General features: G+C 56.2%; 1 protein-coding gene across 10 annotated transcripts in view; it reads right to left on the bottom strand.

The window, feature by feature from the left end:
* Positions 1 to 3,181: 3,181 nt before the first annotated feature.
* The window catches only part of TNK2 (tyrosine kinase non receptor 2), a 41,190-nt gene continuing 27,643 nt past the window's right edge, over positions 3,182 to 16,728 (bottom strand). For 5 of the 10 annotated variants that reach the window (XM_066347927.1, XM_066347928.1, XM_066347929.1 and 2 more), the window contains exons 7-16: positions 15,614 to 15,740; positions 15,060 to 15,206; positions 14,881 to 14,975; positions 9,836 to 10,030; positions 8,314 to 8,405; positions 7,643 to 7,762; positions 5,447 to 6,795; positions 5,252 to 5,347; positions 4,983 to 5,110; positions 3,182 to 3,970 (exon numbers count right to left, since the gene is read on the bottom strand). In XM_066347927.1, coding sequence (XP_066204024.1) covers positions 3,964 to 3,970; positions 4,983 to 5,110; positions 5,252 to 5,347; positions 5,447 to 6,795; positions 7,643 to 7,762; positions 8,314 to 8,405; positions 9,836 to 10,030; positions 14,881 to 14,975; positions 15,060 to 15,206; positions 15,614 to 15,740 — 2,356 coding nt within the window. In that variant the 3' untranslated portion in view covers positions 3,182 to 3,963. Of the gene's footprint in view, positions 3,971 to 4,978; positions 5,226 to 5,251; positions 5,348 to 5,446; positions 6,796 to 7,642; positions 7,763 to 8,313; positions 8,406 to 9,835; positions 10,031 to 14,880; positions 14,976 to 15,059; positions 15,207 to 15,613; positions 15,741 to 16,728 lie in introns of those variants that run through there. The other 5 variants (XM_066347926.1, XM_066347930.1, XM_066347924.1 and 2 more) reach the window with 5 other exon arrangements.

Genomic DNA, 16,728 nt, shown 5'->3' on the forward strand with positions numbered 1-16,728 from the left:
ACGTGTAGCAAAAAAACAAAATGTTTCCAAAATAAATTTAAGGGAAGCCTGATTAGTGGTGGTGCAGTGGACAGAGCATCAATTTGGGACACTGAGGTCCCACATTTGAAGCCCCAAGGTCGCTGGCTTGAGCATGGGATCACCAGCTTGAGCACAAGATCATCAACATGATCCCATGGTCACCGGCTTGAAGCCCAAGGTCGCTGGCTTGAGCCCAAGATTGCTGGCAAGGGCTCACTGGCTCAGCTTGAGCCACCCCTCCCCCTGATCAAGGCACATATGAGAAGCAATCATTGAACAACTAAGGTGCCGCAACTATGAGTTGATGCTTCTCAACTCTTTCCCTTCCTGTCACTCTTCAATTTCTTCCTAAAAAAAAATAAATTAGGGAAAATATGAAGACAATTGTATATACAGCTGTGGTCAGTGTATAATGTAAGCTATATAATGAAGAAATAAAAGTACGATTACTATTTATTGAGTACTTACTGAGACCGGCAGGATAAGCAGCTAGGAAACTGGCTGGCCCTAGGCAGACACAGAGGGCCAGGTCCCATCGGTAACACTTAGCATGGCCTATGCACTAAGCACAATGTTTTATCCATGTGATCTCATTTAATCCTCCTGACAATTCTATAAGCAAGAATCATTTCTCTAGTTTTTAGGCTCAGGAAAGTTAAGTAACTTTTCCAATATCAAACAACTGAGAATGGAACCCAGGTCTAGTGGCAATGCCCAAAGACTACTTAATATAAACTTTTCACTTTTGTATCATAATTGACTAAATTTTTTTACTATTTTTTTTCTTTGTATTTTTCTAAAGCTGGTAACGGGGAGGCAGACAGACTCCCACATGCGCCCGACCGGGATCCACCCAGCATGCCCACCAGGGGGCGTCGCTCTGTTGCATCCAGAGCCATCCTAGCGCCTGGGCCATCTTTGCTCCAATGGAGCCTCGGCTGCGGGAGGGAAAGAGAGAGACAGAGAAGAAGGAGAGGGGGAGGGGTGGAGAAGCAGATGGATGCTTCTCCTGTGTGCCCTGGCGGGGAATCGAACCCGGGACTCCTGCACGCCAGGCCGACGCTCTACCACTGAGCCAACCGGCCAGGGCCTTTGACTAAAATTTTTTAATTGTCTAAATATAATTCCTGTCTCAGTGAACAGAGTAGGCAGAACATGTTTGAATCTGAAGGCTCCTGACCTCCCAGGCTACAGGGCCCACCACACAGACCAGCCTGGGAAACCCTGAATGGCCTTTGTTTTGTTTTTTAACAAACCCAAGCCATCGTCTTACTTTCTTATGATTTACCTCTTTTCCTAAAATTCAGATAATATGGTAAAGCTCAAAGGACTAATTTCTTTGATCCAGTAATTTCCTAAAAACCAGTGGGAAACAGATTGATAATGTAACTTTTTTTTTTTTTCAGAGACAGAGAGTCAGAAAGAGGGATAGATAGGGACAGACAGACGGAGAGATGAGAAGCATCAATCATTAGTTTTTCATTGCGTATTGCGACACCTTAGTTGTTCATTGACTGCTTTCTCGTATGTGCCTTGACCGCGGGCCTTCAGCAGACTGAGTAACCCCTTGCTCAAGCCACCGACCTTGGGTCCAAGCTGGTGAACTTTTGCTCAAACCAGATGAGCCTGTGCTCAAGCTGGCAACCTCGGGGTCTCGAACCTGGGTCCTCAGCATCCCAGTCTGACGCTCTATCCGCTGCACCATTGCCTGGTCAGGCTGATAACGTAACTTTTTTTAATGGGCCAAGGATATTAATAGGTAACTCATAGAAAAGGAAATAGAAATGGCCTAACTAAATTTTTTAAAATGTTCATTCATTCAAGAAATGCAGATTAAAGCTACAGAGACACCATTTCGCATCTGTCAGACTGGTTAAAAACCAGGAAGTTCCATAGAACATGGAAAGTGCTCACACACCAGTGGCTGTGGCAACTGACCAGCCTCCTCAGGAGAGCAGCTCAGCATTCCTGCACACACTCTGAGGACTCACACTTCTGGGAACTCAACATCAAGTGGAAGATAATCCACACACGCCATTGATTGCAAATGCGAAGTATTAGAAACAACCAAATCCCCCTTCATCACAGGAGCCTGGTAATAAGGCACTGCCAGACATGCACGCGACCCTACACAAGAATAGGGAAGCTCTTTCAGTAGTTAGGAGCTGTTCCAAATACTGGAAGTGAAAAAAACAAACACACGAGACACTGATGGTCAAATCAGCTTCTGGGGAGGGGAGGTGGGCCGCTGGGGTGGGAGGCTTCCCTGTATTCTCTTTAGTACCTTCTGAATTTTGAATCATGTGAAATAACAGTTATTCAGAAAAACAAAATTAACATATTGAAGTTTTCCTTGTTACTAAAGTTCCTGGCTTGGCTCCAGCTGAGTTTCTATACTCTCTCCAGCAGTATACCGGACTTACATGGCACTCTAGAGCAGGGGTCCCCACACTTTTTACACAGGGGGCCAGTTCACTGTCCCTCAGACCATTGGAGGGCCGGACTATAAAAAAAACTATGAACAAATCCCTATGCACACTGCACATTTATTTTAAAGTAAAAAAACAAAACGGGAACAAATACAATATTTAAAATAAAGAACAAGTAAATTTGAATCAACAAACTGACCAGTATTTCAATGGGAACTATGGGCCTGCTTTTGGCTATTGAGATGGTCAATGTCTGATTTCATATTTGTCACTGCAAGCCGTAACAAGTGATATGACGTGCTTCCGGAGCTGTGATGCATGCGTCCCGCGTCACCAGAAGTAGTACTGTACGTGAGCGACGCCATGCTTTGTGGCACTGCCACATACAGTACTCCAGGAGCACATTGGTGGTCTCACTGACCACCAATGAAAGAGGTGCCCCTTCCAGAAGTGCAGCGGGACTGGATAAATGGCCTCAGGGGGCTGCATGCAGCCCGTGGGCCGTAGTTTGGGGACCCCTGCTCTAGAGCAAGGACATAGGGATTGTGAGCCAGTTGCTAGCCAGGTGGGGGCTCTGTCAGGCCAGGACACTGGGCCTGCACTTCCGTCCTCTGCCCACAGGTGATGCTATGAGGCCGATGCTCTGAACAGAGGTTGGTGGCCTGGGGAGCAGCACCCCAAGGCTTCAGGCTGCTGACCAAGACACAAAAACAAAGGTAGGCACAAGTAAGTAACATAAAATAAAAACTAATTTTATTTCTCTGGAAGAAGCAGGTATCCATAGCTGGGACAGCAACTTTGGCAACAGAGGCTGGTGGGAAAACACGGAATGGCACAGGGGAAGAGCTGGGTCAGAGGAAGCACTCGCATCCCTCCAGGGCAGCTACCCCTTGGTCTCCTTCCAACCTGGTCCCCGCCAGAGAACTATCTGGCACTAACGCTCCGCTTCCTGAGCCACCTCAGGCTATTCCAGGCACAAGATCCTAAGACCAGCCAAGTCCCAAAACAATGGCCATGGCGAGGCCACAAGTCACATTCTGTACGACACCCCAACTATCCGCCAGGGTCTCCGTGTAGAAGGACCCCACCCTGTGCTGGTCCACTTTCCAGTGTGGTCAACACACCCTCCCGGCCTAGGGTCAAGCCTGGCTTTCCCGTCGGCAGGACTTGGGGACACACTCCAGCCACAAGCCCTACAAGGGTGAATGAAGCCAGAGGCAGGTCAACCACAGGACATGCTGAGGCCATCCCCAGGCCTGCTTTCAAAGGACAACTTCCTGCATCCTGGCTTGGGGCACCGTGGGCTGAACCGAAGTTTCAGGAACGGCACTGGGTGAGGGAGGGACAGGCAAGGCGAGGCTCCCAGCCTTCTGCTGCCTTGAACTCGCTCAGCCAGGAGCAGCAGCAGCTGGCAGCAGGTCCTCTAGGCCTCAGACGGCCCTCCGCCCACCCTTGTCAGATGGACAGGCTCAAGTGATCCCTTCAGGGCAGACCCTCGGGCTCTCAAGACATCTCAGCGCCTAAAGGGTGGAAACCAACAAGAAAACCCTTCCATCAACAGGGCTGTTCCAGGGCCTCTCTGTGCCAGGCAGGCAGTTGAAAACTGGAGTTATAGGCAGTAATTTCGGACTTTATCTTGGGATGCCTTTTTTCTAAAAATAAGAGGCTGGCAGGATTGTGTACTGGAGTACCCGACGGTGACAGGCACAGTAAAGCCTAGGTTTATTTATTAGTCTATCACTAATAATTTACTAATGGTGTTGTGTGTGCCAGACACGTGGTATGAAGTGTGACAGATGCTTCGCTCATTAATTCTACTAATCAGGTCTATGAGACAGGCACCATCATTTACAGATGAGGACCCTGAGAGACACGTGTGTCACCTAAGGCTGTGATGCGCCCCAGCGGGCTGGCAGCCCAGTGTGAGACCCCGCCTCCCACCAGCGCTCCTGCTGAAATGACGCTGCAATTTACCACATCCACCACTTTCTGACTTGGTAGTAACTTCTCATGTATATATCTATACTACATACCACTGTATGTTATTTAGGTAACTATCATATATGAATACTTACATTTTTTACAGGAAAGAATGGATTTTTTTTTTTGGTTAGACATTCTTTTAAAAAGGCATTAAAACTGGTATTGCTTTAAACTGAACTTCAAAATCTAGGGGTGAGAAATATTTATTCTAATCACTGGGTCCTGAACTGCTGCTCTCTGGAGACTACTCAGGGTGCAGTGGGGGGAGCTAGGGAAACAAGCTGGGTAACCAGAGAGGTTCCAACTTCCTCTTTTACTCATTAATTCATTTAACCACATGGCTAAAAGTCTAAATAAACATGCTTAGGAGAAACTGTTTTCACCCCAAACCGTCTGCTTTCTGGATTGGGGCCCAACATCCCTCCCCCAAGCTGGGGAGCCCTGTGTCCCTGGCCCAGTGTGGCCTGCGGAGGTGTTGGGCCTTTTCCTAGAACGGTGTGCTCCAGACCACCCCTCTGGGACAGGAGGCACAGCGTGGAGCTCACTCACTTGTGGTGGGCGGGGCCGCAGGAGCCCAGCAGGTGACAGCCGGCTTGCTCCAGATTCCAGTCAAACATCTCCAGCACCTTGTGGCACTCGCCTCGTGGCCGCAGACCCAACCCAAAGAGCTGCTCCACCTGAGGAGCAGAGGGTGGTGCCATGGGACACACTGGGGCCAAGGGGCACCAGGCAAAGGTGGGGGCAGAGGGGGGTAAAGAGTAGGGGAGAGCAGCAGAACAGTCTTCAGGGTCCCTGAAAACCAGAGTGGCAGGTGGTACCTTCAGATACTGGGCAGCCCTTTGCACGTTCCAGCTGTGGCTCTGCAGGGCCGCCTGGCACTCCTCTGTGGTCACCCCATGCACCATGGCCTGCAGCTGGGCACACCCACCCACCCGTTAGCACCACTTGGGCCCCTTCCTCTGGGGCCCTCGGGCTCCTGACCCTCCTCACCAACAGCCAGGCCTGGTACTCACCAGCTGGATCTTATCTGTCGGCCATCCTGCCTCTGGCCCGTCCCCAGGGCAGCCCCTCTGTGGCAGCCGAAACGTGGCCCTCAAGGCTGGTGGCCGGACCCCTGGATTGCTGTTGTTGGTGGAGAAGTTGGCCTTGGGGTCTGGGGCAGCCTGGGGCATGGGTCGAACAGTGGCAGTGGGGGCAGCAGGGGCTGGGGTGCTGGGCGGGGGCAGCAGGGGCACAGGCAAGGGGGCCGGCTCTTCAGGGCTCTGGGCCTCACGTAGGAAGCGCTGGTAGCGCTCCAGGTAGGGCGGGCGCTCAGGCAGCAGGTAGTAGTGGGTGCTGCTGACCTTCTTGCCGTCGCGGACAATGGGCAGAATGCAGGGACCGGCCCGTGGGCCAGGTGCCTGGATCACCTGGGGTGAGGCATACTTGGGATCTGAGGCAAAGCTTTGGGTGGTGGGCATGGTCTTCCCAGGTGAACTTGAGAGCCGGGGTGGCAGTGGGGAGCTGCCACGTGGCACCAGGGGGCTGGGGGTTCTTGAGCCTTGAGGAGACAGGGGCTCCCGGGGAGGCACCCGGGGAGGGGAGGCAGGTCCAGGCCACCGCCCCATCTCCTCCTCGCCAGAGGGGGCTGGAGATAGCTCGCCACGTGGACGTGTGGGCCTCGGAGGGATGGGTACCCGGGGGGGCACCTGGGGCTTGTCGTCACCCACCGGGCTGGGTGAGGGGACCAGCGAGCCGGCCGGGACCTGCAGTTGCCGCATGCACTCCTGCTGCAGCGCCTGGAAGATCTCTGCGGTCTGGGCTGAGGTGGGTGGCTTGCTCGCACCCTGGGGCGGGAGGAACAGGTTGTCCTCCAGGGGAGGGAGGAGCCGCCCCTGCTCAGGCACGAAAGCGTAATTGGTCTCCCCCTGGCTGGGCCCAGGAGAGACCCCTGTGCCCACCAGGGTGCTGTTGATGGAGCAGACCTCAAAGTCATCCTCATCTTGGGCTACATCGTCGTAAGCAGGAGGCGGCGGCAGTGGGCGTGCATCCCAGTCCACCACAGGCGTGGGGTGCAAGGGTCGGGGCAGTGCCCGCGTGGGGCTCTGCGGCGGGGTTTTGTCCAATAAGGAGCAAGCGTCCATGGCCAGCTGTGCCAGTGAGGGTGCACAGGGCCGTGGGGACGGGACCACAGGCTCCTCACCAAAGTCGATGAGTGTGACCTCGCCACTGCTGCCACCACGGCCTGTCTTGGTAGCGGACACCCGGGCCGAGGGCTTTGCCAGCCACAGCCCACGGGGCAGGCCTGGCTTCCTCAGGCCCAGCCTCTTGAAGTCGCTGGACAGGGGGTCTTGGTCCTCACTCACAGGGTCGTAGGTTGGTTCTGCAAGGGGAGGGAGACCCGCACAAGGAGGCAGTGTCAGGCAGAGGGACAGGGAAGGTGGGGTGTGGGAGGAAAGCCAAGTGTCTCCTCCCAACTGCCCTGGAGAGCAGCCCTCGGCTGCCTAATTCTTACTCACAACCACCCTTCGAACAGAAGGGCGAAGCCTGCTATGGAGCTGCCAGCTCTCTATGTGGCAGGTGAGCCCTTGCCTCCCTCTCAGCAGCAAGTGACACCCCACACGTGCCCGCCTCTGATGCCCCTCCATCACCACAAGACCCCAGAGGCCCTGCCCCTGGTTAGTAACCCTACCCCCAACCCATTACAGCACCATTAGTGCAGGCAGGGGGTTACGGGTGAACCCCACCAGGAGCAGCAGGAGCCCCGACCCACCATCATGAAAGCCCAGCCTCCGCAGGTCTCTAGGGAGTGAGGCCAGGCAGTGGCAGAGAGGCAGGGGGCTATGGGTGAACCCCACCAGGAGCAGCAGGAGCCCCGACCCACCATCATGAAAGCCCAGCCTCCGCAGGTCTCTAGGGAGTGAGGCCAGGCAGTGGCAGAGAGGCAGGGGGTTATGGGTGAACCCCACCAGGAGCAGCAGGAGCCCCGACCCACCATCATGAAAGCCCAGCCTCCGCAGGTCTCTAGGGAGTGAGGCCAGGCAGTGGCAGAGAGGCAGCGGTGGCACCAGAACCACACGCTTGCTCCAGAAGCCCAGGATTTCTGTTTTTGTTTCTGGTTTTGGTGGTGGGGGAGGGGTGAAAGGAGAGGCAGGCATGCCGGGCCAGGTCAGCAGCAAAAGCTCACAGCACACCCCCACCCCCCCCCACCAGCCAGCAGGGTTCTGTACCTTCCAGGAGAGGAGGAATGAGAGGACAGAGGGAGAGGGGGCGGGGGCCGAGGCGCCGAGAGCAGCCCCACTTACTCTGAGTGAAGATGGCAGGCTGAGGTGGGCGAGGTGGAGGCTCCCCTGCAGGAAGGGCCATGCAGAGAGTAGAGGGGGGCACAGCAGGACAGACAGAGGACAAGGGAGAAAGACAGAGACAGACAGAGGGCAGAGCGTGGAGAAAGAAAGAGAACGCAGTGAATAAGGCGAGTGAGCATGCAAACCCAAGAGCAATGGGAAGCAATGGGGTGCAGGGTGGGGAAACCGTGTTCCGGAACCACAGGCCCAGGACCCAGGGAGTGGGTGAGGCTCCCGGCCAAGATGAAGCCTGCGGGGTGGTTTTGGCTTGGGAGAGGGGAGAGGGATTAGAGTGGGTGAGGGAGGCTGGGCTCCGGGCACGGCGGGAGGAGGAGGGTGGAGAGCGCAGGCAGGCCATCGCAGCACTGACCAAGGGTGCCCACCTCAGCGGATACAGCTGCCTCTCATCGTCCACCCCACAGCCAGCTGGAACCAGGGACCCAACCGTCCCCCCGCTGTTCTGACCCAGCGTCAGAGCCAGAACAGTGGCTCCGGGTTGGTCTTAAGAAGACAGTGCCCCTGGGCAGCCAATAGATGCCAGGGAACGGGGTTCTTACTTTTCACCCTTCCTAGATGCTGGATGGGACGGGAGGTGCTCTGCTCCACGCTCAGCAGGTCAGGAGGGTCCATAGGGTTCCCCAGATACAGTCTGTGGGGGGAGAACCAGAGCAGAGGGTGGGGGGCCAGTGTGGGATGGTGGCAGTGAGGACACCTCTAGAGGAGATGGGCCTATCCCCAAGCGTGAAGCATCCAGGGAGGCACCTCGTCCAAGCCCCGTGCAGGCATGGGTCTGGAGCACAGGACTTCTTAGCTCCCTTCTGTAGAACTAAGCTATAATCAGGGAGGGTGTTGTGGAGAGAGGGAAGGGAAAGGACTTCTGTCTGCAAGTCAAATGTTTAGCTGTTAGGGGCTCCAAGAACACCGTACAAGGGCAGAGCTGGCCCTCGGCAACGCCCACAGCACCCCAACCCACGCCCAGCAGCCACCTGCTGGCACACTCTCTTCTCTCCTGCCAGGACCAGAGGCATCCGGCTATACTCCCCGGTCAGGGTGGGCAGGAGACATCCTTCCACCCTGCTCCCAGTTCACCCTCAACCCCTGTGCAGACTGCCAGGATCTGGGACTTAGTCACTGGGGCTGATTAAAGCCCGGAGGAATGGGGCTGGGCTGGCCGCAGCCCGCCAGGAGCAGGGCGGAGGGCAAAGGCCTCATCCTGCAGGGTGTCTGTGCTCTCCTGCCCCAACCCTCTCAGGCCCTCACCTCGCTCTTGTGAGCGGGGCACACCGACTGACCTCCTAGAGCTTAGTGCTCCGCTGTGTGGAGGTGTGGGTGTGTGCGTGGAAGGGAAGGGCTTGCTTCACCATGGCCAGGACAGAAACGTGTGTCAGAAATCAGAGGAGCAAGGGCTCCTGGGAGCAGAGCCTAGAAGGCCCTGGGGCTGGCAGAGCTGTGGAGGCCTGGCCTGAGGAGCATCCAGCTAGAACCCTGGGGCGGGGCACCCCGGAAGTGACTAATTCTCCTCTGTGTCCTCCCCAGACACCCCCTCATGACCTCATCCTTTCACTTAAAGGAGAAAGAACCCCCTCCCAGGTACAGAGTGAGCAGGTAGGCAAAGCGCTGAGCTGCTGCCTAACATGAGCTCTGAAGCTTCCCCACAGGGAACTCTCTCTGTGCCTCACACTCCTGGGCCTGACCCAGTGGGCTCCCACCTCCTGGACTCGGCAACCACCACCAGGAGAAGGGAAACTACTACTCAGATGATGGTGGTCATGAGAAAGGCTTCCCTACCGACCTGCTTCCCAAGGCTGTGCTCAAGTCCATTTTCTTAAGGCTAGTAATGCCGGGGGGGGGGGGGGGGGACTTAAGGCTGTGGTGCCCCGGTGCGTTTCCACCAAACGAAAGTATAGGTCCATCCTTCGAAGCTCCTAACCCTGGCTCTGCCCACGGGGAGAAGCTGCTGGGCCGTGAGAGGCCCTCTGCCCCTGGTGTCCTAGGGACCTTGGCAACCTGAGAAACCTCCATGCCCAGGGAGGGGATGCCAGCCCCGGGATCCCAGGCGGGGCCCTGCCCAGTACTCACTCATCAATCTTGTCAGGGAAGCCCCAGCAGTGGCGGGGGTCACTGTCGCCATGCCCCGTGTGAATGAAGCTGTTCTGCAGGGGCTGGCTGATGTCCTGGGCCGACAGGCCAGCCACAGAGGTCACCACGTTTCGAGGGAAGGGCCCCACACACAGTGTCCGCGTGTTCTGCCCACGCCACCAGTAGTTCTCAGCCCTGCCCAACAGAGATGACATGGTAAACACCAGGGTGCAGTGGGATAGCCCCCAGGAGTAGGACCCTTTCCATACCAAGCTCTTTAGCTGTGACAACTAACCACGTCAGTAGAAAACCTAGGCTGTGTGCCATCGGCCTGCCCTCTCCCAACAGCCCCCGTGACCACTCCCTCAGTATAGGGCCCGGCTGTTTGCACACAAACTTACTCTAAGCTTCCTAGGTGGGTCAGACAGCTTTTCCTAAAGTTTACAATAACGAAACAGGTTCAGACAGGTAAAATGACTTGTCTACAGTTACCAGAGACTACAGAAGACCCAGGATTCAAATTCAGTTGTTAATCTGTAAAGCCAGCGCCCTTCCCACAATATGGCTTTGCCGCCCTCCTCCCACAAGGCCTGGGCCCCAGTCCTTTCCTGGCCACCGGATTTCACTCTTCAGCCCAGTTTCAGAAGTTCTGAGCTTCAGGGTCCCAAGGAAGCACCACAGCCTTGGCACAGGGCTTGGGGCCAAGCCCGCCAACCACAACCTATCTCCTATGTGAAGATCACGCATGTGAAAGCACTTGGGGCAACGCAGGACTTCACGGCAGCAATTCTTGCATCTCCAGTGCCTTCCACCACCTCCCGACACAGCTGTGGGACGTGGGAGGAGCTCTAGTCCCGTCTGAAACAAGGTGTCCTAACGAACCCAGCCTCCCAGTGCGGCTGGGCCCCCAGCACGCATTCCTACCTGTCAGCAGCCTGAGCCCCGTGGGGTGGGTGGGAATGGGGGAGGGGACAGACAGGCAAAAAGAACAGAGCATCCTCCTGGACACTTCAAAGCACCAGTAAGCCAACAGGCCATGAGGCTCCTGCATCCACTGCTGCAATCACTCACCCCAGACGACATGGGCAGAATCTGAGCTAAGGCAGAGGTGGTGACAGCTGCACGCTGCTAGGGTAGACACGTGTGCCACCAAGCTGCATGCTCTCTTGTCAACCCCCCACCACGTCACCTGTCCACAGCCAGGAGTGTAAAGAAAGGTCTCCTCCAAACTGCAGTGAGACCAGAGGGATCGGAGCTGAAGGAGGCAGTGAAGCCTAAGCAGCGGGCTTTCCTCTGTGGGGTCATGCAACCCACTGGAGCAGCATGAGCTCCAGACAGCTTTGTCTAGAGACCGAAAGTCGAACCTCATGAGCACAGCAGTCCTTGGGAAGCCGAGAGGGGAGGCGAGGGAGGGTCAGGAACCCAGCCTCCTTGTAAACAAGGCCGCTGACCAGCCCACCAGAGACACAGCAACCCTGTGATGACCACTCCGTTCTCTGGAGGGGAAGGGCAAGGAAGGAAGGGAGAAGTGAGGACAACGCCCGGGAAGGGACAAAGCCCATCTGAAAATAGCAGGGCCATTCGACAGAGAAGGCCCCAGGGCCGACTGAAATTGAGGGCCCCCATGAAGAGGGTGGGGGGCACATCTGGCACTGGGGGACCCTGCTGCAGCTCTCCCCCAACACTCACTGGCTCCCTGGGCTCTGCGTGCCCCTCCACAGAACTGTCTCAGGCACCAACCCCAGGGCTGTGTCACTGTTCTCCACACCTCTTCAGAGTGCTCGTTAGCCTGGGTGAGAAACACAGCTGAGGAGAAGATGCCGTTCAGAGTAGAGTGAACTTCAGTCCAGCGACATGCCCACGCCCTCCCCGTGTGGACCCTGAGCAAAGCCAGACTGGCATGACATCCCTCTCTCCATTCCCTTTCTTTTGCCAACACAGCCAAGTTTCTTCCATAGGAACCTCATCTGGCTCCACTTTGAAGAGCAAGAGCCCACCTCCCTTCACTTCAGATACGGCCAAGGTCAGAACCCCATGACTGCTGGGGGTCCTGACGCCCCTCCTCAAAAACCTCCTGCTCCTGGGAGGGGGAGTCAGATGCAGAGTGTGAGAAAGAGGCCCTTTGGGACTCGTACCCCCGCACATCGGCCTGACAAGGCTCAAATGTAACTCCTGAGACAGCCAAAGAGTTCGTCAATGCTGTATTACTCTGTCTGCCTGCTTCCCTCTGAGGCTCAGTGGGACCGAGGTGCCAGTCGCCCGGAGGACCAAGCCCAGTCCTTCCCACCAGCCTGCTCTGGCCACACTCTCTCCCCCCTCTCCACCAACAGGCCAGTCTCCACAGCAACAGGAGGGCCAGGCCCACCATGCCATTCAGCAGTCACTGCAGCAAAGACAGACACAGACACGAGGAGCCCCTAGGGCAGTGAGAAAAGGCCAGGACCTCCAGCAAGGATTTTCTATTTCCTGCCTCTTGTCATCATCCTGGGACAAGCAAAATGCAAAGCAGCACCTGGGAAACCGTGGTCTGGGCTAAGAACTGCGCAAGGGGCCCAGCTCTACTAGGAACCAGCCTCTGATATCCCAGCCCCTTGTCCCAGTCCTGGGCTAAGGCAGTCCAGAAACGGCTGGCAAATGTGAAATAATCAGCTCAAGACACCCCCCGCCCCACTGCCCTGGGTGTCCCAGGAGCGCCTGGCCGTGAGGAACAGCACACACCCTCGCTTCCCCTTGCCCCACCTACTGCGGAAATCAGAGGCTCCCAGGACCAGGCCAGGCCAAGGACCTGCAGGATTTCAAAACCTCTGTCCCCCTTCTCCAATTCTACAAACACAGAACATAAAAGTGCTGTCAGCCATCCCAGCCTCCAAATAAGACCCCCTGGAAAAGAGCAGTCAGCATCTGTCCCAGGCTAGAATGAGCCTTATAAGTATAGCTCTCCGCCCACTGCCCGGTACCCCAAGAGGCGTGGAACCCACAGAATCAGGCAGAGCCGAGGGCAAAAGGTTCCCAGACTCTGAACAAGGAAACAAATACTGGAGATAGCTTCCGCCAGAAGTAATCCCAGACTGACAGAAGAGGTCAGAAATGGAGAGAGCTGCGAGCCTGGCTAAGAGGAGACAGAAAACCAGCCAGCACCCCCACACACACGCACACACACGCACACACACAGACCCAAAGGGACACACACAGAGAGCCCATCCGCTTGGATACATGAAGACAGAGCCAGCCAAACAAGCAGAGATTTTGTCACCGAGAAAACAAGGGGGCACTGACACCCAGGCCCACTTCCAAAGCCCACCTGCTATCATGGCCTCCCACCCCTCACCTCCCACCTCCTGAGAAGCTCCAGGGACCAAGGGCAGGCACTGTGGTCCAAGTGGCTGGTGGCCCTGGAGGAGGAGCCCAGCAAGCCTACACTGGCCGGCAGCAGGGAGCCTGTGACAGAAGGGTGGGGCAGGGCATGCCCACAGCAGCCTCCTGGGAGGAGCGATCCCTAACCCTACTCCTCCCCCCACCCACCCCCCACCTTGTTCCAGAGGTGATCCAGGGCGCCCGCTCCAGAGACACACGCCTTAGAAACACAAGGAGCTACTGAGTCACACCCTGGGGAACAGGAGGCCCTGGCATCCAGAACCCCCACTGAGAGCAGGGATGGGCGAAGGAGGGACCTGGGGGCTGCTGGGCCCAGGTGGGTCAGGGTCCAGGCTCCTTCCTGAAGGGAGGAGTGACTGTAGGCCCAGACTTCTGGCTTGTGGTCCTGCCATACACCTCAAGAGGGTCCTCATCCTAATCTTCCAGAATGTTCCCCAAAGTGCCAAGCTTGCAGTCCCTTCCCGGGCCCCTTAACTCCAAACCAGACTATATATTCCTTCCTATCCCCAGGCCTCTATCCTAGAAGCTTTCTGCCTTCTTCCACTGCCACGACCTTGCTGGTATGAAATTCTTATTCCCAAATACTGTTCCCAAGGTGAGGGGAGCCCTGGCCTAGGGAGGAGGTGCTGGGGCCACAGCAGGTGCAGGTCATGCTCTGCCACACCAGCCTGGGTTCCAGCACCACTTCCAGCACCGACTCAGACCCCGAGGCTCTCCCTTGTCACCAACCCGCTGTGCAGAATAAGGCTTAACCAAAGGCCCAGACCCCCACACCTGAAGCCCATGCAGAAAGGACTCTGTGGGGAAACAGCCCCTGTCCTCATGCCTGCCTGGCTCTAAATCAGGAGCTTGGATCACAGAATGCCCTCGGCCTTCCTCCTTTCCAGGCCCTCCATGCTCACCACTACCCCAAAGGCACCTCAAGCCTGCCCTGCCCCAACCAGTTCCTCAGACACCCTGAGGGTCAGATAACAGAGGGTGGGGTGAGTGACGGGTGTGGCTTCAAGGCAGGAGTCTACAGGGCTTGTAGGCAGAGGTGACTCAGAAGATGCTGCCCACAGGCAGAGACACATGTTGCCAGATGTGCAGGGGAGGGGAGGATCAGGAACGGGGCCATGAGAGGGGAGCCCGAGGACAGAGACAAGGGCAGAGAGGAGAGTGTGAGGCCCTGCAGAGGAGGGAGGAGAGCACTGGGAGAGTGCCGCGGGGCTCTGGGGGAGGGTGGACACTGCTAGGAAGAGGCGGGCTGAAATGCACCCAGTTGTGTCGTGAAGAGTCCTTATCCTAGAAGGACGTGGGAAGGGATGGGGGGAGAAGTAGAGGAGAAATGTTTAGGAGCTCCAGTCTCCAGTTGTGGCTGAGCGGCGGCTGCCTCACTGTTACAGCAGTTCGGCCCTGACCCACACAGCCAAGGCTGGAGCCTAGGGTGAAAACGGTGCTCGAGGCGGCACCAGGTCGGGAAAGCCCCTTGAACGCGCACCTACATACTACACTTAACCCCGAGCACTCGGGCGGAGACCCAGGCCCGCCCTTCCGGTCGTGGCACAGCTCAGGCCCACCACAGCCTGTGTGTTGCCATGGCGGCCCTGGGGGCAGAAGAGCTGTTGGCCAGCAGGCCCCACCTCCCTGCACCCCTCAAGGCAGTGCAAGTGCAGCCCTATACTCCCTACCTCCCCTCGATGACGGTGATGACATCATTCATCTGGATGTGCAGCTTGTCTGGTTCCTCAAAGTCCTGAAGGGCCCGCATATCAGTGGGCTGGGCCTGAGGGTAGAGACAGGTCACCCCCCACTGTGGGACTGACCCCAGCTTGGATACCCCAGCCCCTGTGGGCAGACCTGCCCATACCTCCAGCAGGAAGTCCCGCAGTGCCACAAAGGTGGGTCTGTCCTCTGGTTTGTGAGCCCAGCACTGGACCATGACATTGTAGATATCTTGAGGGCAGTCCTCAGGCCGGGGAAGACGCTCCCCTTCCTTATCAATCTTATGCAGGATCTGGAGTGCAGGCAGAGTGAGAACAGGCAGAGCACCCAGTGTTTCACCTCCCAGCCTCCCTCCAGCCTACGGAACAGCTGGCGCTTTGGGCTGCCACACCCATACCCCAAAGAGAAGGTCTACCTCTTCTGAAGACAGGGCCTATCTCCCGTCCTCAGACCTTTACCCCCAGGTCTGCGGCTTCTGGAAAGGTGGCAGAGGCAAGAGCTAAGAATGGGAGCAAGCTCCACCATCCTACTCCTGACCATTGGGGCCTTCTCTTTGCTCAGCTGAGAGGTCACATAGACATGAAGCCTGGGGAACGGGACTCTGGCAGATAGAAGCCAGTTCTGACAAAGCCAGATTGGGAGCCAGGGATCAAATCAACCCCACCCACCCTAGAGGGGGCACATCCCCAGCCCCCTCACCTGACTGCCATTAAGGCCAATCCAGGGCTCCTGGCCATAGGTGAACATCTCCCACAATGTCACCCCAAACATCCAGGTGTCACTGGCATGGGAGAAGGTGCGGGTCTTCAGGCTCTCAGGGGCACACCTGGAGGAGGCAGGGGTCAAACAGAGGCCTCTCAGAGTATCCCACCCACATCAGCCCCAATAGATATAAAATGCTCATTCAACAAGCATGTTGTTGCCCCCTATGCCTGGCTCAACAGCAGGCAGTAGGGCCTGTAGGCAGGAGGTATGAAGGGAAGGACAGGATCTGACCGTGGGGTACACAGACCTGGAGAAACCCATCATGTTCAGGTCTCGTACCCACATGCGGCCCACAGTGGGAAGAGGGTGAAGGTGCTACGTCAGGAAAGCAGGGAAAGAAAGAAGGTCAGAGGCTCTAGAAGGGGCAAGGGGAGAGGGATAGAGCTCAGGCTGTTTTCTGGTCATGGTAGGAGGATGACAATTTCCAGATTTTGGGCAGGATTCTAGTATTTGGGTCATTTCAGCAGGAAAGTGTGGGTGGAAAATTTGGATAGGGCCTGGGGAAGAACCAAAATGAGTGGAAACAGTCACACTGGCTTTGCTCAAATATCTGCACACTCCCTCTGGGATACCCTCTGGGTGAGGAGGACAAACGCCACAGCTGGCAAAGAGATATTCCACCTGAGCCTACACTGAGGCGCGGGCCTTGAAGGAAGCCACTCTGGATAGAGAAGCAAAGGGCTGCTCACGGGGCTGGAGAGCCAGCCCTGCCACGCAAAGAGGGTCGAGTCCAGACAAAGTCACTCAGGGTCTCTAAGCCTCATATTCCTCGTCTGTGAAAGGGGAATGATAATAATCTGCTCACTTCACAGCAGAGTTGTTTTAAGGGAGCTGCATAAAAACAGGTGACCTTATCCTGTGTCATCATTTGCTATGGCAATAAATAAATAAGAAAAAATAAAAACAAAGAAAAAAAAATAGGTGACCTTATAATTTACTGTCCAAACCAGGACGCTTGAGTATGAAAGGGAGAGCTATTACTTACTCAGGACAACAGACATAATCCAGGATGCCTGGTATCCTAAAGTACAAAGTCAGTTACTAAGCAG

The sequence above is a fragment of the Saccopteryx leptura genome, chromosome 8, assembly GCF_036850995.1.
Source record: "Saccopteryx leptura isolate mSacLep1 chromosome 8, mSacLep1_pri_phased_curated, whole genome shotgun sequence".
In the NCBI taxonomy this organism is placed as follows: Eukaryota; Metazoa; Chordata; class Mammalia; order Chiroptera; family Emballonuridae; genus Saccopteryx; species Saccopteryx leptura.